The sequence below is a fragment of the Leptodactylus fuscus genome, chromosome 4, assembly GCF_031893055.1.
Source record: "Leptodactylus fuscus isolate aLepFus1 chromosome 4, aLepFus1.hap2, whole genome shotgun sequence".
Lineage (NCBI taxonomy): Eukaryota > Metazoa > Chordata > Amphibia > Anura > Leptodactylidae > Leptodactylus > Leptodactylus fuscus.
This window is the reverse complement of record NC_134268.1, coordinates 126,201,960-126,229,221: the sequence shown is the minus strand read 5'-3', so window position 1 is coordinate 126,229,221 and position 27,262 is coordinate 126,201,960. Positions and strand designations below refer to the sequence as shown.

The 27,262-nt window shown below is 41.8% G+C and overlaps 1 protein-coding gene across 2 annotated transcripts in view; it reads right to left on the bottom strand.

Annotated features, from left to right (window-relative positions):
• Window positions 1–27,262, bottom strand: part of PTPN3 (protein tyrosine phosphatase non-receptor type 3) — a 247,473-nt gene that overhangs the window by 120,251 nt on the left and 99,960 nt on the right. For both annotated transcript variants that reach the window (XM_075270995.1, XM_075270996.1), the window contains exons 4-6: window positions 17,031–17,073; window positions 16,794–16,872; window positions 4,361–4,405 (exon numbers count right to left, since the gene is read on the bottom strand). In XM_075270995.1, the coding sequence (XP_075127096.1) occupies window positions 4,361–4,405; window positions 16,794–16,872; window positions 17,031–17,073 (167 nt within the window). The remainder of the gene's footprint in view (window positions 1–4,360; window positions 4,406–16,793; window positions 16,873–17,030; window positions 17,074–27,262) is intronic.

Genomic DNA, 27,262 nt, shown 5'->3' with positions numbered 1-27,262 from the left:
ATGTAGGATAGTTCCATGCTAGTGAGAAATTGCATAACAAAGTGTGAGATGCATTTTCTTTTTAACCCCTTGTGAATATGTGAATTTTAGGGCTAAATGAACCTATTATTGAAAAAAAAATTATATGTCTAGATTTCACCTCCATATTGTTTAAATTCCCATTAAATACTTTAAGGGTTAACAAACTTCTCAAATGTGGTCTTGAATTATTTGAGGGTTGCAGTTTTAAAATGTGGTGCTTTGAGGGGGTTTCTAATATATAGGCTAGTGATGGCGAACCTTTTAGAAACCGAGTGCCAAACTGCAACCCACTAATGCCAGTGCCCGAGTGCCAACAAAACCCACTAATTTATCACAAAGTGCCAACATAGCAATTTAATCTTTATACTGTGCGGATCCATAATTGTGGACAATTACGGTCCCACAAAATACGGTCGTGTGAAGGGGCCACACGGTGGCTCAGTGGTTAGCACTGCAGCCTTGCAGCGCTGAAGTCCTGGTGTTCAAATCCCGCCAAGGGCAAAAAACCATCTGCAAGGAGTTTGTATGTTCTCCCCGTGTTTGCATGGATTTCCATCCCATATTTCAAAAAGACATACTGATAGAGAAAAAAAAAAAAAAAAAAAGTACATTATGAGCTCTATGTGGGGCTCACAATCTACATAAAAAAAAAAAAAAAAAAAAAAAAATACGGTCGTGTGATTGGGGCTTTACAGAGGTTTCCATTATAAAAACAACTTTTTACTGCATTTGGTATAATTTTGAACAATTAATGTTCACTATTTACATTGCACAGATCTGTTTTATAGTGACAGTGCAATGCAATGACCTGTAATAATATCACGTCTACTATAAAACATATACTGTGTGATATAAATAGTGAAGGGCCCTTGCTCAATCCAATCTGCTCCACAGTGTCCACCACACAGTACAATTCTTTCCACCGAGGCCCCCCGCACAGTACAATCTTCTCCACAGTGGCCATCACACAGAAGAATAAGCTGCAAAGTGGCCACCAGACAGTACAATTTGCTCCACAGTGAGCTCCACACAGTATAATCTGTTCCACAGACGGGTGCCCACAGAGAGGGCTCTGACTGCCACCTCTAGCACCCATGCCATAGGTTCGCCATCACAGATATAGGCCTTTAACCTCTTAAGAATGCAACCCAACTACCTTAATCACCAGGCCTAATTTTTCCATTCTGACATGTGTTGCTTTATGTGGTAATAACTTTTAGACACTTTAAGTTATCAAAATGAATATAATATTGCTTTATGAAGCAATCCAAATTTAATCACCTGCTCATGTTTTTCTGATATGCAAAGGCTTTCAAGTCAAGCAGTAATGTTCCAAATTTTCAAGAACATTTTCAAAACACATTGTTCAAGGGATCAGTTGAGTTCCGAAGGGGCCTTGAAAGCCCTCTCTGACAGAAATTCCCATAAATCACCCCAATCTCAAAACTGCACTCCTGAAAGAGTTCAAAACAGCATTTACAAAGCATTTCAAAGCAATTAAAATAAAATGGAGGTCAAATTTACACTTTCCAATTACTGTTACTAATATATTCTTTTAGCCACATTTTGGAAACTACACCACTGAAGGGATTTATCAAGTAGCGTAGTGAGCATTTTTAACCCTTGCATTAATTTAATGAAATGAATGCATAGCTGATAATGAAAAGTGAAAATCACAATTCTTCCAGAGATACGCCATTTGTTGTGCCCATCTTGTGTCAGTAGAGACTTCAGCAGAGACCACTGAAAAAATTGTTAAGTGGGTACCATGGGCACAACAGCATTTGGAGCATTCTTTTTTTTAAAAAAAAAAACTAGTTTTTATTAAAAAATTTTAACAGGAATTTGGTACAAACACAAAAGAAAAAAAACCCAACATATATAATACCCAATAACAAGGCAGTCATACATTAATCATAAAAAAGCAAAAGAGGGCAGGGAGGGGGAAAAAAGAAGGGGGGGGGTTAGGAGAGATACAGGGGAAGGGAATCACAGGACACGGAGGATACAGTATGAATGCCAAGACAACCACACGGCCTGGAAGGCGTCCAAGGTATGGTTAAGGGAGGCTGTAGGGGGGGAGGGTCTCTTCTAATGAAGGGCAATGAGCGCCTTGGCCGCTGTGCAAATATATAAGAATAGTTTAGAGGTCTGCTTACCTAAGTGACGGGGGGAAGGTTAAGCAAATAGATGAAGGGATCAAGTGGGACACCCTGTATAAAAATAGCATTGGAGAGAGATTGAACCTCTAGCCAAAAGGGTCGTATGTTAGGACAGTCCCAAAAAACATGACATAGGGAACCGATACCTGTCTGACAGCGCCAACTCAGGGGTGAGATGCTAGGCTTAAGGTGGAGCGTTCTTCTAATACAAGCTGGGTATAACATATGCACTGAAATAACACATTTCTGGAATAATTACTATTTTCACCTTTCACCATCAGATGTATATTAATTTCTGGAAAATAAATTAATGAAACACTTGGGGTTAAAAATGCTCACGGTACCCCTGGATAAATTCCATCAAGGGTTTCGAAAATGGGGTCATATGTCAGAGGATTCCACTTTACAGGCATTTCAGGGCTCTGCAAAAGTGCCATGATGTCTAAAAACCAAAATGTCTAAATCTGTGCTCTAAAATCCACATGGCGATCCTTCCCTTCTCTGCCCAGCTGTGTGCAAACAGTAGCTTATACCCATGTATGACATTATGTATTTTATCCTGGGTACAGCAGTGTCATACATGTGGACATAAACTACAATTTGGGTATACAACAGGGAATAGAAGGAAAGGAACACTATGTGGCTTTTGGAGTGCAGATTTAGATATTTGGTATCTGGATGAGATTTCACGTGTGCAGAGCCCCTAAGGTACCAGTAAAGTGGAAACCCCTAGGGACTGACCTCATTTTGAAAACTGCACCCCTCAAATAATTATCAAGAAGTGTAGTGAGCACTAGTATCCCAAAAGTAAATGCACAGCAGATGGTGAAAAGTAAAAAGCTGTGCGGAGTACATTGGGTACACCAAATTCCCCACTATTTCCGCAGTAGCTCCTATGATTGAGGGATCACTCTGGGGGTCACTTCTGGTGTCTTTTCCCTCATAACATCTAAATCTGGGGTGTCCCCTGATATACTATCACACAGTTTATACATTCCCTTGCTGATGCAGCCAGTTTTCTAATGATTTGACGATTTTTGCTGTGTTTGTCTTCACATTGTACAAGCTATTATTTTTTTTAATTTCTGGTGATGTAGCCATATGAGGGCTTGGTTTTGCAGTATGAGATGCATTTTGTAATGACACCATTTTAAGGTGCTTCCACACCTTCCACACTTTATTTTGCTGTTTTGTGTTGTGTTATAGCTGCTTCAGTAAGATATGGGGGCTCCTGGCAGTTCGGGGTCACTGGTCAGACACCATGCTGCAGAAAATACATATCGGCACCCCAGATCTTGCAGTGGGGGATCATCAGTATGACAGAACCCCTTGGATGTCACGGTCATGTTTGACCATGGCATCAAATGGGTTAAAACCCCTGATTGGAGCTGAGCTCAAACAGGGGTTAATGAAGCGGTTGTTCACTGTCACATAATAGTACTTCCCTGGCTGTTAAGATAGTGGCGGCCAGAACGTCCTGATATGTCTGTGGTCGTTAAGGGGTTAAGAATTGAACACTCACAGACAATGAGTTGGGATCATAATGAAATTCCAAAACAAAGAGCGAAGGTAGACGGCACTGCTCGCTTCAATAAACACGGCAGAGAATAGTTATCCACTGTAAACAATAAGTCCTTTTAGATCGGCAACTCTTCTGACATACAGTGGTGCTCACAACCCTTAGAAAAACAGTGATAAAAATAGAAAAATAGAGAAGTATGGGTGGGCACTCACCAATCAGTAGACGGCACTTTTCTTCTTTATGTAAAAAAATGCTTTATTTGAAATAAGTAAAACAAATCCTCAGGGAGGGAGAGATTACATAGTTTGGCAGAAAAAACAGGCAACAGCCGTTTCGCGTGGTCGAACGCTTTTTCAAGCCTAATATGCAATATTGCATATTAGGCTTGAAAAAGCGTTCGACAACGCGAAACGGCTGTTGCCTGTTTTTTCTGCCAAACTATGTCATCTCTCCCTCCCTGAGGATTTGTTTTACTTATTTCAAATAAAGCATTTTTTTACATAAAGAAGAAAAGTGCCGTCTACTGATTGGTGAGTGCCCACCCATACTTCTCTATTTTTCTATCATAATGAAATTCCACCACAACACCAGTAAACCCAAGTACAAGCATAATGTTAATGAGCAAAAAAATTATGTGATACAATATATATGTTACCTTCCTTCTAATATATCATTTTTCAGCTGCAAGAAGTACAAATGCCTGAAAGACAAAGAAGACAAAAAAATAGATTAGAAGCAATTAAAATAATTTGTCATTTCAATACTGATTTTCAACAGAATTGTAAAATCAATGTTAGTCCCACCATTGTAGACAAGGTTAGTGCAGGTTCAAGGTAAGGTGGCAGAGACAGGGGCAGCAATATGTATAGGAGGTTGGGGGTGGGATACTGTGCTGGTAAAAGAATGATAAGCAGCACAACTAAGTGTCTATGCTGCCCCCACTCTCCACAGTACACTCCAGCTGCCATAACGTATCTGGACTTCGATCTTCAGAGATTACTAACTGAGGAGTCCCCTCTACCCCAGTTATTGTTGCTATGCCACAAATTTAAATCTGAAATGGTTGTACACGTGAACTGCCCTCTCTATACACTCTAGCAGCACTAATGACAGTCTGGAATTTGTGCACTGTCAGCACTTTTGCAACATTTAGTGTGTGGCAAAACTGGAACCAGTCAAATGTAGTGGGGGTGAGTCTCGGTTTGCCTCTGGAAACTGAAGTCCATGGAAGCTGGCGTTAGCTGGAGGAAAGGTAAGGGAGAATACCTGGGTAGCTGTGGTTCAAGGGCCAGGATTGGACAATGTCAGGTTGTGTGACACTCTACATTATTGCATTTAAATAGGAATTAAAAACTTTAATTTATTAATGGATTAAATTATAAAGGATACATGTTTTGTGCATTTATCTAAAAAGGGATTGTCCAGGCAAAAGTTTGACATTAAATTTATTCCTTAAATAGGACAGGGGCAGGGGCAGTCCAGTGTTGATGTGTGACGGAAGTTCCAGCCACACGAGACTGCCGAGGCCAATCAGTCGAAGGGATACGTGATGTCACAAATGGAGAAAAATTTTACTTTGAGAAGATGCTGGAGCAGCAGGACCAGACTGTGCTGAGAGAACACCAGAGCACTGGGGACATGTTGAGTATGTTTTTTTTTTTCACCTTCCCCCGTTAAATAAAAATTAACAATTTGCTTGGACAACCTCTTTAATGGGGTTAGCCAGTTTCTGTTATTGATGGCCAACAATATTAGATCCGCAGAGGTCTGACACAACAGACCCCCACAAATCAACTGTATTGGATGTAGGTGCAGTACCTACATCTGCCTTTACAGTTTGAACTGTGAACAAGCCGTGCAGCTCCAGACGTGTACAAAAAACAGAGAGCCACGATGTTCTAATGTAGCTAATGTGCGGGGTCATGAGTGTTGGAGTTCCCCCTTATAAATAACCCTTTTAACAATACCTCCCTTATAAATTTTCCCTCTTACAAATAAAAGAGACCACATTATAATAATTGACCATATAATGTCCCCCTTATTATAGGCCTATTATAAATAGTTCTCCCCTTATAAATAATAGTCCTACTTATATATAATAATTTCCTCTTATAGTAGCCCACTTATAAATAGTTCCTTCCTTGTACATGAAAGCCCTCTTATACCAATCCACCTTATATATAAGAGTAACTCTCCTATAGAAGCCCCCCTTATATATAATGGTCCCACCTTATAATATAATAGTGCTCCTTATACTGTATATCATAATTACTCTCTTATAATAGCACTTCTTATATAAAACAGCTGCTCCATTATAAATAATAGCCCCATTATATATGTCTCCCACTTATAACAGCCCCCTTATATATAATAGTTCCCTCTTATAATAGCCCTCATATACTTAATAGCCCCCCTTATATATTTCTCTCCTATAATAGTGCCCTTTATTTGAAATACACTCACTGGCCACTTTATTAGGTACACCATGCTAGTAACAGGTTGGACCCCCTTTTGCCTTCAGAACTGCCTCAATTCTTCCTGGCATAGATTCAACAAGGTGCTGGAAGCATTCCTCAGAGATTTTGGTCCATATTGATATGATGGCATCACACAGTTGCCGCAGATTTGTCGGCTGCACATCCATGATGCGAATCTCCCGTTCCACCACATCCCAAAGATGCTCTATTGGATTGAGATCTGGTGACTGTGGAGGCCATTGGAGTACAGTGAACTCATTGTCATGTTCAAGAAACCAGTCTGAGATGATTCCAGCTTTATGACATGGTTCATTATCCTGCTGAAAGTAGCCATCAGATGTTGGGTACATTGTGGTCATAAAGGGATGGACATGGTCAGCAACAATACTCAGGTAGGCTTTGGTGTTGCAACGATGCTCAATTGGTACCAAGGGGCCCAAAGAGTGCCAAGAAAATATTCCCCACACCATGACACCACCACCACCAGCCTGAACCGTTGATACAAGGCAGGATGGATCCATGCTTTCATGTTGTTGACGCCAAATTCTGACCCTACCATCCGAATGTCGCAGCAGAAATCGAGACTCATCAGACCAGGCAACGTTTTTCCAATCTTCAATTGTCCAATTTTGATGAGCTTGTGCAAATTGTAGCCTCAGTTTCCTGTTCTTAGCTGAAAGGAGTGGCACCCGGTGTGGTCTTCTGCTGCTGTAGCCCATCTGCCTCAAAGTTCGACGTACTGTGCGTTCAGAGATGCTCTTCTGGCTACCTTGGTTGTAATGGGTGGCTATTTGAGTCACTGTTGCCTTTCTATCAGCTCGAACCAGTCTGGCCATTCTCCTCTGACCTCTGGCATCAACAACGCATTTCCGCCCACAGAACTGCCGCTCACTGGATGTTTTTTCTTTTTCGGACCATTCTCTGTAAACCCTAGAGATGGTTGTGCGTGAAAATCCCAGTAGATCAGCAGTTTCTGAAATACTCAGACCAGCCCTTCTGGCACCAACAACCATGCCACGTTCAAAGGCACTCAAACCACCTTTCTTCCCCATACTGATGCTCGGTTTGAACTGCAGGAGATTGTCTTGACCATGTCTACATGCCTAAATGCACTGAGTTGCCGCCATGTGATTGGCTGATTAGAAATTAAGTGTTAACGAGCAGTTGGACAGGTGTACCTAATAAAGTGGCCGGTGAGTGTAGTTCCTCCATTACAAATACTAGCGCTCTTATATTTAATAATTTCCCCACTATAGATGTTAGCCCCCCTATAAATAATCGTTTGCCCCCTTAGCAGTTGCTCCCTTTCCCTTATTAGAAAATAATAACTCTTGTACTCACCTTACCGCACTCCCACGATGAGCAGAGCAGCCAAAAACTCTCCCTGTGGAGGTGTCACGATGCAGTGATGTCATCATGCCACCTATGCTGCGATGTCCTGTGCACTACCAGCGGTCCCCTATGGCAGAACAGAGACCTTTCAGCTCCCTGCTCTGTCACAGAATTAAACAATATCAGCATGCACAGCACAGCACGTCGATACAGCTGTGGAGATCCCAAAAGCCTGGGGCCCCCAAAAGTATTTTTGTTGCCTTCCTTTGAAATGGTTTTCCACAGCATATTGTAAGATTTCACATTCTTTAATAAAACTTGAATTTGGAAATAAATAAATAAAAAGTTTTTCAAAAATGCAAGAAAACCCTAAAAATTCCAATAACCCCACTTTCCTAGATTTGAAATAAAAATACACAAAAACAAACATGCATCTGAACACGTCTACAAACATATGGATTATACAGCCCTGTATATGGATTTTTTTAAGGGCTAAAAAGTAAAAATATAGGTGGAATACAGGTGACGTATCAATCTGAATCCTGTAAGAAAGTTGCACAAACGCAGTTTTTCTCCAAGTTCACCCTATTCTAATTTTTTTCCAGCATCCCACTACACAGAATATTACCATTATGAAGCACAATTTGTCCCCTAAACATTAAGCCCTCAAATGGCTCTGTGAATGGAAAAATAAAAAAGTTTGTGGGGTTTGGAAGGTGGGGAGTCAAAAACGAAAATGGAAAAATACCTGCAGCGGAAAGGGGTAAATTGCCAATTGAGCATATATGGGGGGACCAGCTGGGATGCCAGCTTTGGAAGCTTACAAATGTGGAGGATCTATAGACCCTGCTGCAACATCTGTGCATCTCAACATGTATCTAGGCTAGCTAAGGCCCAACAGATTACTAGAGCATCCTTTCAACTGTACAGATTGCGTACAGATTTCCCCAATAAACTTATTCTCTCTCTCTAATATAGTAATTAGAGATGAGTGAACGGTGTTAGATCGAATTGGTATTCGATCGAATATCAGGCTGTTCGAGGTATTCGATTCCAATTGAATACCACGCGGCAAACGCAGTATTCGTATCCCCTCCCACCTTCCCTGGCGCTTTTTTTGCAGCAATAACTGTGCAGGGGAGGTGGGACAGGAACTATGACAACGTAGGCATTGAAAAAAAACTGGAAAAAGCCATTGGCTGCCGAAAGCAGCTTGGAAAGATAGGGACAGAGATCTGCTGAGGGCTAGATAGGGATTAGCTTCTGCTAGGCAGGAAATCTGAAGAACAACAACAGCTCTTTTCAGAGCTATACTGCAGGGAGAGGAGTCGAAAGACACTCAATCCAGCTTTGCACGGTGTGTACCCCAAACGCCAAAGTGGGATACACAGCAATTGTCAGGCTATATACGTTCAACCCAGCTTTCCACGGTGTGTACCCCCCCAAAATCTAACTGGGATACACAGGAATTGTCAGGCTATATACGTTCAATCCAGCTATTCACGGTGTGTACCCTCAAAACCTAACTGGGATACACAGAAATTGTCAGGCTATATACGCTCAATCCAGCTATCCACAGTATGTACCCCCAAAACCTAACTGGGATACAAAGCAATTGTCAGGCTATATACGCTCAATCCAGCTATCCACGGTGTGTACCCCCAAAAGCTAACTGAGATACACAGCAATTGTATGGCTATATACGCTCAATCCAGCTATCCACGGTGTGTACCCCCAAAACCTAACTGTGATACACAACAATTGTCAGGCTATATACTCTCAACCCAGCTTTCCACGGTGTGTACCCCCAAAACCTAACTGCGATACACAGCAATTAAATCAAGCTATATACACTCAATCCAATTGTTCACGGTGTGTACCCCCCAAACCTAAGTGGGATACACAGCAATTGTCAGGCTATATACGCTCAACACAGCTTTCCACGGTGTGTACCCCCCAAACCTAAGTGGGATAAATAGCAATTAAATCAGGCTATATACGCTCAATCCAGTTTTTAACGGTGTGTACCCCCAAACCTAAGCGGGATACACAGCAATTCAAACAGGCTATATACGCTCAATCCAGTTATTCATGGTATGTACCCCCCCAAACCTAAGTGAGATACACAGCAATTAAGTTAGGCTATATACGCTCAATCCAGTTTTTAACGGTGTGTACCCCCAAACCTAAGTGGGATACACAGCAATTAAGTCAGGCTATATACGCTCAATCCAGTTATTCATGGTATGTACCCCCCAAACCTAAGCGGGATACACAGCAATTCAAACAGGCTATATACGCTCAATCCAGTTTTTAACGGTGTGTACCCCCAAACCTAAGTGGGATACACAGCAATTAAGTCAGGCTATGTACGATCAATCCAGTTATTCATGGTATGTACCCCCCCAAACCTAAGTGAGATACACCGCAATTAAGTTAGGCTATATACGCTCAATCCAGTTTTTAACGGTGTGTACCCCCCAAACCTAAGTGGGATACACAGCAATTCAAACAGGCTATATACGCTCAATCCAGTTTTTAAAGGTGTGTACCCCCCAAAACCTAAGTGGGATACACAGCAATTCAAACAGGCTATATACGCTCAATCCAGTTTTTAAAGGTGTGTACCCCCCAAAACCTAAGTGGGATACAGAGCAATTCAAACAGGCTATATACGCTCAATCCAGTTTTTAACAGTGTGTTCCCCCCCAGAACCTAAGTGGGATACACAGCTATTAAATCAGGCTATACACGCTCAATCCAATTGTTCACGGTGTGTACCCCCCAAACCTAAGTGGGATACACAGCAATTCAAACAGGCTATATACGCTCAATCCAGTTATTCACGGTATGTACTGCCCCAAACCTAAGTGGGATACACCGCAATTAAGTCAGGCTATATACGCTCAATCCAGTTATTCACGGTGTGTATCAGCCCAAAACCTAAGTGGGATACACAGCCATTCAAACAGGTTATATAATACAATATACGCTCAATCCAGTTATTCACGGTGTGTATCAGTCCAAAACCTAAGTGGGATACACAGCAATTCAAACAGGTTATATACGCTCAATCCAGTTTTTAACGGTGTGTACCCCTCAAACCTAAGTGGGATACACAGCAATTAAGTCAGGCTATATACGCTCAATCCAGCTATCCACGGTGTGTACCCCCAGACACCTAAGTGGTATACAGAAAATCTGTGTATAGTATATATATGCTGAATCCAGCTTTCCTGGTTGTGTAAAACACGTGGCTATCTTTGTCATGCTCCCTATGTGACAATCAGTCCAAGTACAGTTACACCACTCTCCTTGTTCTCTATATAGTGTACAGTACAAAGGGTCAAAACTGCTGATCCCTTATCTTTGCAATTTTTTGTCCATTACTTAACAAAAGGTATAAATTCAAGCACTTCATGGCTAGCTTATATTTCTATCGGACTCTGACCTGATGTGTCAAAATTATACAGGTGCACTGCTGTAAACCGGCTTACAAAATTAACTGATCCTACAATCTTTCTATGTAACATAACCTTACATAATAACACCAGGCACTGAGCACATCCTACAATAAATTAAATGAAATCCCTTTACACATACATACTGTACAATTGACAGCTCTCAAGGCTAACTGCAGGGCGTACTTGCACCCCCTAGCCAAACTCAACCAAACCTCAGCTGGGGGAAGCTTCCACTCACCCCAAGGTCCAACACCCAATACGTGTAAGGCGCAGAGGGATCAGAGAGGACAGGGCTGTGGTTGGCCAGGTACTCACGCAACATGCGCCTATACTTTTCCCTCCTGATGACACTAGGCCCCTCAGTAGCGGTAGTTTGGGCAGGGAGGGGGGGGGCATTAACTTGTCCCAGACCTTGGAGAGTGTTCCCCTGGTGGTTTGGACCGGATGGCAGTTGTTAGCCACCCAGATTCCTGTGGTCCAGGGTGGGTCTTGAATAGGCCTCAGCCCCAATGGGAATGGGTGGGTCATAGGCTCGTTAGTGGGCCATAAAAGACTGCAGAGCCTGCACTTCTGGGCAGATCCTGGGAGGAGAGGAAGTGGCTAGGTCTTCCCTGACACTGAGAGCCTTGTGTTACAGTACAGTGTTTTTGTTTAATTCGTGTAAACATGGGAAAAGGCTGGAAAAAGAGATAATTAATCCAAACATGTGAAGCTCATTGTTCTTTGTGCCTGAACTACTTCTTAATACTTTAGGGGAACCAAACGGAATTCTGGTGGTTTGAGGGGTTGAATAATAAATGACCCTCTGAATAAACTTTTCACAATTAAAAAAAAAATAAACAAAGAAATAACATTCTTTTTTGCTGCAGTGCATTTCACACTTCCAGGCTGATCTACAGTCCAAATGTCACAATGCCAAGTTAATTCCGAATGTGTAAACCTGCTAAATCTGCAGGGGGTTGAATACTACTTGTAGGCACTGTATATATATATATATATATATATATATATATATATATATATATATGTACAGTCATGGCCAAAAGTTTTGAGAATGACACAAATATTATATTTTCACATGATCTGCTGCTCTCTGGATTTTATGTGTGTTTGTCAGATGTTTTTATCACATACAGAAATATAATTGCAATCATATTATGAGTAACAAAAGCTTATATTGACAGTTAGAATGAGTTAATGCAGCAAGTCAATATTTGCAGTGTTGACCCTTCTTCTTCAGGACCTCTGCAATTCTCTCTGGCATGCTCTCAATCAACTTCTGGACCAAATCCTGACTGATAGCAGTCCATTCTTGCACAATCAATGCTTGCATTTTGTCAGAATTTGTAGGTTTTTGTTTGTCCACCCGTCTCTTGCGGATTGACCACAAGTTCTCAATGGGATTAAGATCTGGGGAGTTTCCAGGCCATGGACCCAAAATCTCTATGTTTTGTTCCCTGAGCCATTTAGTTATCACCTTTGCTTTATGGCAAGGTGCTCCATTATGCTGGAAAAGGCATTGTTGATCACCAAACTGCTCTTGGACGGTTGGGAGAAGTTGATCTTGGAGGACATTCTGGTACCATTCTTTATTCTTGGCTGTGTTTTTAGGCAAGACTGTGAGAGAGCCGATTCCCTTGGCTGAGAAGCAACCCCACACATGAATGGTTTCAGGATGCTTTACAGTTGGCATGAGACAAGACTGGTGGTAGCGCTCACCTCGTCTTCTCCGAATAAGCTGTTTTCCAGATGTCCCAAACAATCGAAAAGGGGATTCATCAGATAAAATGACTTTACCCCAGTTCTCAGCAGTCCACTCCCTGTACCTTTTGCAGAATATCAGTCTGTCCCTGATGTTTTTTCTGGCGAGAAGTGGCTTCTTTGCTGCCCTCCTAGAGACCAGGCCTTGCTCCAAGAGTCTCCGCCTCACCGTGCGTGCAGATGCACTCACACCTGCCTGCTGCCATTCCTGAGTAAGCTCTGCACTGCTGGTAGCCCGATCCCGCAGCTGAAACACTTTTAAGAGACAGTCCTGGCGCTTGCTGGTCTTTCTTGGGCGCCCTGGAGCCTTTTTGCCAACAATGGAACCTCTCTCCTTGAAGTTCTTGATGATGCGATAGATTGTTGACTGAGGTGCAATCTTTCTAGCTGCGATACTCTTCCCTATTAGGCCATTTTTGTGCAGTGCAATGATGACTGCACGTGTTTCTTTAGAGATAACCATGGTTAACAGAAGAGAAATGATGCCAAGCACCAGCCTCCTTTTAAAGTGTCCAGTGGTGTCATTCTTACTTAATCATGACAGATTGATCTCCAACCCTGTCCTCATCAACACCCACACCTGTGTTAATGGAGCAATCACCGAAACAATGTTAGCTGGTCCTTTTAAGGCAGGGCTGCAATGATGTTGAAATGTGTTTTGGGGGATTAAGTTCATTTTCTAGGCAAATACTGACTTTGCAAGTAATTGCTGTTAAGCTGATCACTCTTTATAACATTCTGGAGTATATGCAAATTGCCATTAGGAAAACTGAAGCAGTAGACTTTATAAAAATTAATATTTGTATCATTCTCAAAACTTTTGGCCATGACTGTATATATATATATATATATATATATATATACACACACACAGTATGGCAGTTTTCTTTACGATCTTTGCCACTGGAACATTCACTTTAGGAAGTTTGCCCCATATCTTTGTATATTCTGAATTAAATAGAAGCCTATTTATAAACGCTCTTTAAATTAAAATGGCACTTCTATGCCTCCTCTCATTCAGATTTCTTAGTAGCCAGACCCTCAAATACTTCATCCAGGATGGAGCAAGGTAGCTCCTCATCCTGCATATTAATACTTTCTCACACAGCCTGGATCAATGATTTTGTATCCTGTGAAGAAAAATAGAACTTTTCTTCATATTCCTGAGATCAAGAGAATTTGGAAATTAAGGCATTATCTTCTACCTCCCCATCTGAAAGATGGAAGAATTCTTGTTCTGCATCAAAGTCCTGTGACTGTGAGAGAGAGAGTATAATGAGCTATCCCCATCTGAATGTGGATATATATATATATATATATATATATATATATATATATATATATATATATATTGGTTCGTTATGAGAATCCTGGTTTGAAACAAGACTGGACATAGACTATTGCACTTCCTCAAGAATTATAGATCTAGGTTCTGTCATAAAGGATGGTCTCTCATCTTTAAAGGGGTTCTCCCATTTCAGCCTTTCAGCCAGGCTATATGCAATGTCTGCTTCTCACTTTCTGTATTTCTCTCCCCTTCCTCACTCCTGCTGAAGGGGATACACAACAGGTCAGATAATATGCAGATTCTTGTACAGAACGGACTCAGTGTTATCTGTGTGTTTACATAGAGAAATAACAGACTCTGCTTTATCAGCAAACTGCAATTAGCTGAACAATTGTCCATCCAGCACTGAGTAAGTGACTTATCCTATCTCCCAGGTTCGTGGTTATAGCAATGCTGGATAAACAATGGAAGAAATAAGTTCACATTGCAGGCAAAGAAAGCAGAATTTCTAAAGCAATATATTTAGGAAAAGCCTTCAATTTACATAAGCTACCAATATAGAAAGGATCCTTGAGATGGGACAACCCCTTTAATTTAATTATACATTCACAGCAAAGTTATTTCTTTTGCGTCTTTTGGAATAATGCATTTATGACTACTTTTGGGGTCTGATTTAGGAGGGTCTTTATCCTAAAAGGCAAGGAAATATTTATATTATATATATCCACTGTCATATTTCTCACATGACGCTGGGAATCTATAGGAATGTGTGTAAGGTTTCAAGGAGGCTTCCCTTTTCTGCTCTATAGCTAAAAAGCAAAAAGGAAAACAAAAAGCACAAACACAGCACAACTAAATATAAGTTCTTCACATAATTTTTTAAATCCCATGTCTGGCATCAGAAAAGAGGTGGGTGTGGACTGGAGATGCAATAGGGTCTCTCCCCTGTCACATTTCCCGGGAATTCTTGCAGATTCTGCCGCCTCCAAAATGGCTGAGATGCCAGAATAGGCAGAGTCTGCATCAGAGTTTGCACCAGACCAGAAGTAGTTACATACCATCTTCCAGCCTTACCATGAGTGTGCGTGAACTGGAAGCAACCTACAGTCAAAGCAATAAAAACCCAGGAAGGTGAGTAGTCAGGAAATAGGAATCCCCTTCCAAGACCCAGATGGAAGGATCTTTAGTACTCTGTAGGGACAGGAAGAACACTGGAGTGAGAAGGGTATGAGGGGTGTTTTTTTTTATCTATGTCTTCCTGTCCCTTTAGAAGTCAGAAAAGGTCACCTCCTGTGCAGTGCTGTCATTGGGGATGGCCTGGAAATATTACTTAGCATTGTATGCCAGTGTGTTAGAGGGTCACTGTGTGGTGTTAGAGGGCGCAGGTGAGAGTGGTCCTGGTACATTGATGTCTAATCTACCGTAAGTGACTGGTTTTGGCAGCTATTTGCGTAGAAGTTGAGGGGACCTTCACGTCTTTGTAGCCTACTGGACATAGATGAGTGTGGAATCCTCCTATTTTATCCCCTCTGCACTGCGGGCATTTTTTGATTTAGTTTTTTTTTTTTTTTTTTGACTCCCCTCCTTCCAAACCCGATAACTTTTTTATTTTTCCACTCTCAGAGCCATTAACCCCTTAAAAAAAATTCCAAAACTGTGCCAAAAAAATTTATACTAAAAATCGCCATATTCTGACACCCGTAACTTTTTTATACTTCAGTGTACGGGGATGATTTTAGGGAATTGCTATTACTTTGATCACTTTTTATTCACATTTTTATCAGAAGCAAAACATAGAGGTTTGGAACTTTTGACTTTTTTTCCCGCTACGGTATTTAATGTATGGGAAAAATATTTTTATAGATTTGTTGAGTGGGCGTTTTCAGACACAGGGATACCTAATTTGTATGTGTTTCACAGTATTTAAGTACTTTTATTTGTGTTTTAGAAAAAGGGGGGAGGGGTGATATGAATGTTTAATACTTTTTATTTTTGTTTGCATTTATTAGACTGCCCCTAGGGGTCTTGAACCCCAGGGGATCTGACCACTAATGCAATACATTACAATGCTAATGCATTGCAAAAATCCAGCATTTCTATTGCAGGCTACATAGTCAGACATGCAGGACTTTGTGTGCAGCTAAAAAAAAGTGTTTCCCCACAGACAAGCCGCAGGCGCACACTGGCGGTCACCGCTGGGTTTCGGTCCCCTGTCCAAAACACTGAGTATCAACGAACCCTCAACAGAATGAATGACAGCAAGCAGAGATCTAGAACACCACAAGGAATTCATACAGAAAGTATATTGAAAATTAATAACTTCATTATACAAGAACATTTTTGTGTCAATAATGATCTAAACTGGACAACCCCTTTAATCATTAATGGGTTGAGCAATCTTAAGCACTCCAGCTGTTGTGAAATTACACTACCAGCATGCGCACTTGCTCGGTTGTTCTCATAACTCTCACAGTAATTAAAGGCATGCAGAGAAATGCAGCTTCACAATAGCTGGAGTTTTGAAGGTTGATGATCCTTGTTGTAAGCACAAGAGCCACGTTTCCTCCAGTTTTCTTTTTTTTTTTTTTTTTTAATACACTTTAAAAGAAACTCAAGCCGGAGGTATACAACAGGGTCAAGAAAGTACCACATAAAAACACAAAACAAACAAACGGGTTAGGTTCTTGTAACAAAAGTCAGAAAACTAAACACTACAAGCAAACAAGAATGAAGCTATTGCATAAAATAAAAATAAAAATATATTACCTTGTTTGATCCTGTTGTAGAGTGTTTGGGTCTGGTATAAAAAAACGTACTCTGAAGAGAAAACAGCAAGGAAGACTTCCTGAAATAAATATGACAAAAAAAAGCAGATTATTAATGTTAATGTTATACAGTGTGAACATTTCTTGTTTTATAGAATAAAATGTTCTGAAATGCAAGAAACAATGCAAAACCAAAATGTGAGTACTAGGACCATTATACAGATTAGCCAAAACTCACCCTTCAGTTGTTTTCGAATTGGTTTATTGGGTTCTAGCCATCTCTGAAAAATAAGTAAACACGTTTTTCATAATATGTATGACCTCGGCTTAGGACCACCATTTTAGCATTGAAACTCAAAATTTGAAAGACACAGTTAGAAGAGGGACTATATATGAAATCAAGGTTCTAGGTGCTACATAACCATAGCCATTTTTTAGGGCAGCTAGCAGGCTGAAAGAATAGGAGAGGCATAGATTCTTCTAACTGTAGATGACACCAGAGATGTGGGAACATGAACTACCCCATTACACTGATCTTCCTTTCAGGTCCGGACCTGGGATGTCATCAGCTGACACCTCCACTTTTTGAGGCGGCCTTCCAGCAATGACGTCCCGGGATCCGGATATCCACAAGAGGAACAGGCAAGTATAATGGGGATATTGGAGTAGGCTTCTTTCCAGTGATGTCCCGTGCTGTGGATATCCCTAAGACCGACATCCCGGGATGTCAGCAGAAAGTAAAAAATGTAATATATGTAGGTCACATGACCTACAAATATTACAGTAAAACAAAAAATGTGGATAATAAATGTAATTTAAAAGTTGGAGGGGTGTCATTGGGGGCTTACTGTAAAAATATTAATTTATCCCAGACAACCCCTTTAACTATGAAGAGACTACCAGTTGTAATAGAAGGAGTGCCACAAAGGATAGGGGGAACAAAAAGGTTAAACAACCATTATATGTGGTAGTTAAGACTGCCATTATGTTTGTAGCAACGGTTAGCAATGCAGCCTTGCAGCGATGAGTCTTAAGTTCAAATCTGGCCAAAAGACAACATCTGCAAGGAGTTTGTATGTTCTTCCTGTGTTTTCATGGGGTTTCTTCCCCACAATAAGAATAGCAAGGCTATGGAACTCTCTGTCCCAGGAAGTGGTGATGGTGGATTCATTAAACAAGTGCAAAGAGGGTGTTTGAACAGCAGATTTTGCTGGAATAATTTTCAGGCACCATGTTTCATTTGCAGAGACCCTAGAGTACCAAAACAATGGAAACCCCCCAAAAGTGACCCCATTTTAGAATCCACACCCCTCACAGAATTCATCAAGGGGTATAGTGAGCATTTAGACCCCACAGCCTTTTCACAGATTTTATGTGTAAATGAAAAATTACTAAAATGTCACTTTATCTCCAAAGTTTTCATTTTCACAAGGGGTTAAAGGAGTAAAAGCCCCCCACAGTTTGTTAAACAATTTCTCCTGAACACGGAAATACCCCATATGTGGCCATAGTATGCTGTATGGGTACATGGCGGGGCTCAGAATGGAAAGAGCGCTATTTGGCTATTGGATAGCAGATTTTGCTGGAATCATTTTTAGGTGCCATGTCGCATTAGCAGAGCCCCTAGAGTACCAATACAGTGAAAACCCCCTAAAAGTGACCCCATTTGGGAAACTACACCCCCCACAGAACATATCAAAGGGTAGAGTGAGCATTTTGACCCTACAGCTGTTTCACAGATTTTATTAACATTGGGCCATGAAAATGAAAAATTACTTTTTTTTCCAATAAACTGTCAATTTAGCCCCAAATTTTTAATTTTCACAAGAGGATAAAGGAGAAAAAGCTCCCTAAAGTTCGTTAAACAATTTCTCCTGAACACAGAAATGCCCCATATGTGGTCATAATCTGCTGTATGCACAGCCTGACATCAGAAGGTCCTGGCAGGATCACCAGGTATGTGGGGGCTCCGGTAGTCTGGGGTCACTGGCCAGACCCCAGACTACCTTTTACTAATATTGGCACCCCCGTTCTTGCCGCGGGGGTGCCGATGCAAAGAAATTGCCAGCGGACCCCTTTTGATCACGCTGTGATGTTTCACGGCGCGATCGAAAGGGTTAAAACATCCAGTCGGACTCAGTTCCGACTGGACGTTATTGAGGGGGGGGGGGGGGGGTTAGGTGTTAGTAACACCTAACCCCTGTCCTCCCCGCACCCCTCCCCCAGCCAAGGAGGTCTCTGAAGACCGGCCATATTTTTACAATAGGCCGGTCTTTAGAGACCAGGATCACTGGCCATAATTTTACGGCCAGCGGTCCTTAACCGGTTAAAAGCTGTGGTGTGATGTGAGTCCAGCCAGGGGAACAAGTGGAGGGTAGTTCCCAAAAACATGTTTTCCATGGAGACCCATTGCTTGCAGGGGAGATGACAGTACCAATCCAACACCTGTTGGAGAAAGTACATGCCATCACAAGCTTTACATATGGGGGCACATGGGGATACCGTCCCAGCTCCTTCATGTTTTTTCGGTTATGTTTTATTAATTAATTGGTTTCTGAAATGAATAAATGGCTTTGGTTATCTGATTACTTACCTTTATTCTCCTCAGTTTGATTGAAGGTCAATCTTGGGTCATGCTGTGGTTGTCCACGACCAGGTTATTGGTGTTTACATTTCTGCCGGAGTCTCCAGAGATGATTTACTATCCTTTATGGGGTCGGTTTCCTTGGTGTCAGATTATTTCATGGATGCCTCCGTTCACCAGGTTAAGTTGACCGCAAAATCCATGGCCCTCTCTACTGCAGCTAGAAGGCCTTTATGTTTGAAGCCTTGGAGAGCAAATAATGCCTCCAAATACAAGTTGTACTCCCTGCCATTTGATCTGTGTAAACAGTTTGGCAAGGGTCTAGATGACATCATGGAGGGTCTTACCGACAATAAGGGTAAGAGCCTTCGTCAGTCCTTTAAAAGTTATCACCAGTCGACTCAGTCTAGGCCCCAACATCAGAGATGTAATAGATACCAGTCCAGTGGTTCTGGTCGTAAGTTCCCCAAGGAGGGTGACAGAAAGAAGCCTGACTTTTGATGCCAGTTTCTCACTTCCTGTAGCGGCAAATAATCCTGTTGGGGGATGCCTCTCCCATTTTCTCACCTTCTGACAGGAGAATATCCAAGACCCTTGGGTCTTACATGTAATACAGTGGGGTTATACAGTTGATTTTCTTCACCCGCCACAAGACTGTGCAACACAGTCAGCAGAGACACGGCTCTGAAGGCAGCGAGATCGTGAACACCTCCTGCGTGAAAGCAGCTTGTCAACATCTTCTTAGTGTGCCGCTGCCTTCAGCAGAGAAGACACTCTGGAAACATCTTGGGGCGGCCCTGGAGACAGCGCTGCTTCACCACTCACCTATCGGCAGCAGCGATGCTCCAGCGACTACCCACAGGTGTCTTGCCGACTGTGTTGCTGTGGCGCTGTGTGGGATAAAGACAAAGATTTTTTTAATGCACGTGTCGCTTGACTCGCGTATAAGTATAATCACACAGATTACATAAATAGATGAATAAATATATTGAACTTTACAATAAATCAATATGAGAAAAGGGGAGGGGCAGACTATCTCAATGGATGACCCTTGGATCTCCACCGGGGTCGGAGCACCTCTCTGTTTACTAAAGTCCACCACCATCTCCTTGGTCTTCCCAGCATTAATCCTGAGCTGGTTCCGCTGGCACCATTCAACAAGGCCCCGGTTTAAGTCTCTGTATTCCCTATCGTCGCCATCAGTGATAAGGCCTACTATAGCAGAGTCATCGGAGTACTTCTGTAGGTAACAGCTGGATGAGTTGTGCCTAAAGTCAGCAGTGTACAGTGTGAAGAGAAATGGGGCAAGAACTGTACCTTGTGGTGCCCCCGTACTACAGATCACAGTGTCAGACACACAGTCCTGGGCTCTCACATACTGTGGGCAGTTTGTCAGGTAGTCTAGGATTCAGTAGGACAGGTGATGGTCCACTCCACCAAGGTTCAGCTTCTCCCTCAGTAGCCCTGGCTGAATGGTGTTGAACGCACTGGAGAAATCAAAGAACATTATTCTCACAGTGTTCCCAGGTTTCTCCAGGTGAGAGAGAGCTCTGTGAAGAAGGTGGATGATGGCATCATATACCCCAATGCCTGGTCGATAGGCAAACTGGAGGGAGTCCAGAGCGGAGCTCACTAGGGGGCGTAGGTGTGTCAATAGATGAGCCAATTGATTTATTAATGGATTTTACAGCTCAAAATATGTATTTATCTATTTTTGGTATCTATTCTGTGATTAATTATATGTGCATGTACATGTCTGTTTGTACAATTACTGAGATATATAGAGTACAGACCAAAAGTTTGGGCACACCTTCTCATTCAAAGATTCACACTGAAGGCATCAAAACTATGAATTAACACATGTGGAATTATATACTTAACAAAAAAGTGTGAAACAACTGAAAATATGTCTTATATTCTAGGTTCTTCAAAGTAGCCACCTTTTGCTTTGATTACTGCTTTGCACACTCTTGGCATTCTCTTGATGAGCTTCAAGAGGTAGTCACCTGAAATGGTTTTCTAACAGTCTTGAAGGAGTTCCCAGAGATGCTTAGCACTTGTTGGCCCTTTTGCCTTCACTCTGCTGTCCAGCTCACCCCAAACCATCTCAATTGGGTTCAGGTCTGGTGACTGTGGAGGCCAGATAATCTGGTGTAGCACCCCATCACTCTCCTTCTTGGTCAAATAGCCCTTGCACCGCCTGAAGGTGTGTTTGGAGTCATTGTCCTGTTGAAAAATAAATGATGGTCCAACTAAACGCAAACCATATGGAATAGCATGCCGCTGAAAGATGCTGTGGTAGCCATGCTGGTTCAGTATGACTTCAATTTTGAATAAATCCCCAAGAATGTCACCAGCAAAGCACCCCCACACCATCACACCTCCTCCTCCATGCTTCATGGTGGGAACCAGGCATGTAGAGTCCATCCATTCACCTTTTCTGCGTCGCACAAAGACACAGTGTTTGGAACCAAAGATCTCAAATTTGGACTCATCAGACCAAAGCACAGATTTCCAATGACCATTCCTTGTGTTCTTTAGTCCAAACAAATCTCTTCTGCTTGTTGCCTGTCCTTAGCAGTGGTTTTCTAGCAGCTATTTTACTATGAAGGCCTGCTGCACAAAGTCTCCTCTTTACAGTTGTTGTAGAGATGTGTCTGCTGCTAGAACTCTGTGTGGCATTGACCTGGTCTCTAATCTGAGCTGCTCTTAACCTGCAATTTCTGAGGCTGGTGACTCGGATGAATTTATCCTCCGCAGCAGAGGTGACTCTTTGTCTTCCTTTCCTAGGGCGGTCCTCATGTGAGCCAGTTTCTTTGTAACGCTTGATGGTTTTTGCAACTGCACTTGGGGACGGTTTCAAAGTTTTCCCAATTTTTCAGACTGACTGACCTTAATTTCTTAAAAGTAATGACGGCCACTCGCTTTTCCTTACTTAGCTGCTTTTTTCTTGCCATAATACAAATTCTAACAGTCTATTCAGTAGGACTATCAGCTGTGTATCCACCTGACTTCTGCACAACACAACTGATGGTCCCAACCCCATTTATAACGCAAGAAATCCCACTTATTAAACCTGACAGGGCACACCTGTGAAGTGAAAACAATTTCCGGTGACTACCTCTTGAAGCTCATCAAGAGAATGCCAAGAGTGTGCAAAGCAGTAATCAAAGCAAAAGGTGGCTACTTTGAAGAACTTAGAATATAAGACATATTTTTAGTTGTTTCACACTTTTTTGTTAAGTATATAATTCCACATGTGTTAATTCATAGTTTTCACAGTCATGAAAATACAGAAAACTCTTTGAATGAGAAGGTGCGTCCAAACTTTTGGTCTGTACTGTACATGTGTATATGTCTAGTTCTTTATGTCCCAATAGACGAGCATATTGATTTATTGTACATCTCAATATATTTATTCATCTATCTATTTACGTATCTATCTGTGTGATTAATTATCTATACATGTGCATATTTATTTGTACATTTACTGAGATATGTACATGTATATATGTCTAGTTTTTTATGTACATGAATCTGATATTTATATTCTTCTTGATTTTGATAGTTATATATTTTTATGGTTGATTGTTTAAATTATTAATTTTCAGCATTGTTCATGTCTTTGTTAGATATGAGGAAGGAGTCCCATTTTTTAAAAAATGCGATTAACTCCGAAATGCGTTATCAATAAAGCAATTGTGATTCACCCTACTTTGGAATTGTGGCTTTGAGTCATGTGCCCCTTGGTGTTCTATCTGTGGTGTACACTGTCATCCCTCTATTTGTTTGCTGCATGACCTAGTCATCATCAACGGTTGTAAAACCTGGGGTTTGGTGACCCAGGTCTGAAGACTAGAGATGAGCGAATATACTCGATCTAATACCTCGGTTGCATAGCTCCCGGCGACAGGGAAGGTGGGAGGGGCAGTAAAAATTTGAACCCCGGAAGTGTTTTTGCACCAGGAGCTATGCGGCCGAGGTATTCGATCGAGTATATTCACTCATCTCTACTGAAGACCATTAATACTCCATTCCTGTGGGTTAAACCCCAAAGTGGAATCTGAAAAGCTTGAGGCACTTATCAGGATCCACCATAAAGTGTAATCCTACCAGTAGTTTCTGTATACGGGAAGCACATCTCCTGTGGGTATATCCTCAACACTGGGCACACATAAATGATACATACACACCATGTGTCAATAGCCAATAAGTAAAGGGTGCTAGTAGTTTATCTGAAATGAAGACTAGAGGGGTGCTGCCACCACACACCATAATTTTAGGAGAAGAACTGGTGTGACCTCCATTCTAGTCTTGCTATGCACCATGATAGCCTTTGAGAGCAGTGGTGCGAAGTCAATGGAGGTCACTTCTTGATGTCATTCTCATAACCACCTGGACACAAGATTAAACAGTGCTGACATCTTGGTTTAGGTAATTGGCAGTCTTCTAATGAGTGATAAACCAAACTCTCTGAGTTCAAGGATTCTGTCTCGTTTGCAACAAGTGGAATTAAGCGGAACATCAATATACAAGAGGCACAATCGTTCCACACTAATTGATTCTTGAGTTTTCATGTGGCTAAAAAAACCTTCGCATTAAATCTGGCTTTTATGCCACTCCCACATGCCACAGATTGAAGCTAGGTGCTTAAACATGTTATCATGATTTGCAGAACTAAGGTTATTTTAATAACTGCTTAAGTGTCTCCGAACGTCTTTTTCTTCCACCACTTTGTTTAAAAACAATGGACACCTGAGGGAAACCATTATAGTCAATGAGGTCTGTCAGCTTTGTATATAATGTGATTTTAGTGAAGTGACATGGTTTATCACAATATTGTATAACATTTGTCATTTTCGCTTTATTTAATCTGGTAGAGTGATATTCACATTATTGCAGCTTAAACAACTGACACTCCTAACGTATGCACTGCTATTTTTCTGTAAATAAAAGTTCATTGGGCACAACTAGTATCGTCCATATAATGTATCCAATCCTGTGTCACTGTTTATGACAGAGACCACAAAAGTGAACAGTGCAATATATTTTAAAATGAAGGTGTCTGGATGCCCTTAGAGGAAAAACACCTGTACCACTTGACAACTAGATAAATCATTTATCCCGGAAGGTTTTCATAAAGGTTCCTATCTTGCTGGAAATCATCGGGCTGTGGTTGTAACTGTAGCTGGAGATGGCACTCTCCTGTCATTCCTATGTCTCCATCTTGTGCTCTGTCATAGAAGTGGGGTGGTTGAGTAGGTGTACCACCTCTTTATTTTTTGACTTTTTTTTTTTTTAAACAAGTTGCAAGTTAGTCCCTGACTACTTAGTTGGGTTTTATTAGTATGGCTTGAACTGAACACCTTACCTTTAGTGAAAATAATCTCAAAGGTAAAGCATATACATTTCTATAACCACTTCAGTACAGGGCCAATTTGTGGTCCAGGACCAGACACATTTTAGGTTTATTTTGTATGTGCAGTTTTGAGGGCTGTAACATTTTTGTCATACACATAGGGCTTTATTTTTATGTTGTTTTTATTTTCAAATGTGTTTTAATTTTTTTTTATATCCGGGAAAATATAAACAAAATAGGAGGGAAATTATGTCTGAATTTCACTTTTCTTTTTTTTATTTAATAACACAAAGTGCTACTGAAAAACTTTACAAAATAGTTTTTGTTCTCCGTTATGTTTTTTTTTTTTTTTGTATGGTGTTGTCGGGGGTGGGGCTATAACCTTTAATAACGGTGTTTTATTGGTGTATTATTTTACTTATTTTTTTAATTTTCTATTTACTGTATATACTCGAGTATAAGCCGACCCGAATATAAGCCGACCCCCCTAATTTTACCACAAAAATTAGTATGACTAGAGTATAAGCCTAGGGGGGAAATGCAGCAGCTACTGGAAAATTTCAAAAATTAAAATTGTCGGAGTTTTTGGGTGCAGTAGGTGCTGGGAAAGGGGAGGGGGTGTTTTGGTTGTCTGTCTGCCCCTTCCCTGTACTTGAGGACTGGGGTTTTTTCCCTCACTTGGAATTCAGCCTGGCTGAATATAGGGTATCTGCAGTGCTCCTATTAACCCCCTTCCCGATGGAATAGGAGCACTGCAGATCCGCTATATTTAGCCTGGCTATAGTCAGACTGAATTCCAAGTGGGGGGAAAAAAACCCAGTCTCAGGGAATGGGCAGTTAGACAACTTTTTTTCTCCAGCTACGGCGTTTACCATACAGGAAGAGGAACACCTCGGCCGCCGGACCTGAAGGGGAACTGTGGCCGGCCTCTGGCAAAAGCGCTGAGGGGAATCCCTGGCAGACTCAGCTGCCTGGATTTCCTCTCAGCGCTTCTGCCGGCGACAGGTCCCCTTCAGATCCGACGGCCGAGGTCTTCCTCCAGGTACGCGCTCCTGCCGGGGATCCCCCCTTCACCTCCGGCGGCCGGTGATCTCCCTCAGTGCTTCAGGGCCGCATTTGAGAGAGCGGTCGCGTCTCCCCCCTCTCTCCAGGGGAATGGCGGCGCCTGCCGCTTCCCCGCAGCGGAGGGCATCTCCACTGTAACTTCGGCATTACCACTGTAAGAGTTACAATGGAGGTGCCGATTCTAATGGAGACCGCTCTGGAGCAGAGCGGCGCCATTATAGCTACAGACTACAGCTACCGTAGTTACAGACCCGGCATACAGACACCAGGGCGTGTGTCGGGCCCGCAGCATCGCCAAGGCGATGCTGTTCATTTCAAACTACAGAAGTACTTACGGTACTTCTGCTAGAAGGCCCTGGTACTTCTGCTAGGAGCGTGGCGATAATGCGGCCCGGCACCAGCCCCCGTGTCTGTATGCCGGGTCTGTAACTACAGTATTACCGTAATGACTCGAATATAAGCCGAGGCGGACTTTTTCAGCACAAAAACTGTGCTAAAAAACTCTGCTTATACTCGAGTATATATGGTACACTAGCTGGTACCCGCGACTTTGTCTGCGGTGATTGTAGAAGTGGGTATATACAGGTGCGGGTAAGGTTTTCGTACTGTGTATAAGGTATGGGATCTGAAATGTAACGTTGTATCTTGTTTTTGCTGTAATTCAGAGAATACGTGAGACTTTTGTGTTGAAGTTAATTTGTATTTGAGCTGCTATACCGTGTTGTGAGAAACTGTACACAGTGTCTTTGGGACAGAGCTATTTGAAGTTAATATACCTCGATATACGACATTGTATGATTTGTTATTTTCTGCCAGTAGTGTGTTGACATTTTTTTGTTTGTAAAAGTTGCCATATTCTGACAGCAGTCACTTTTTTATTTGTCTGTGTCGGGGGATGTCTTTTTTTGCGGGGCCGGGTGTAGTTTTTAGTTGTTGCATTTTCGGGAAATGCTATTGAATTGATCACTTTTGATTGATATTTGTATGATAATGAAAATAGTGAAAAAACAGCGGTTTTGGACTTTTCAGTATGTTTGCCGCTACGGCGTTAAGCGTTGAGGCAAAATATTTGTATAGCTTTGTAGAGTGGGCGATTTCGGGCACAGGGATACCTAACATGTATGTGTTTCACAGTATTTAACTACTTTTATATGTGTTCTAGGGAAAGGGGGGGATTTGAATTTGTAATACTTTTTATTTTTTATTTTATTTTTTTTCCTTTTTTTTTTTTTTTTGCATTTATTAGACCGCCTAGGGGTATTGACTTGGTTGGGCGGTTTCGCGGATTGTCAGAGTGGTGGTGGTCGGCAAACATGGCTGCTCCGGCGCGTTAAAGAGGTAGCCTCCTGGAGTATCGTTAAGGTGAGGGGCAAAGTGGTAAAGTTTAGGTATATGTGATTGTGTAGGGTTAGGGGCTAGGCTGTAGAGGGCAATATGAATTTTGGGGCTTGCTATAGTCTAA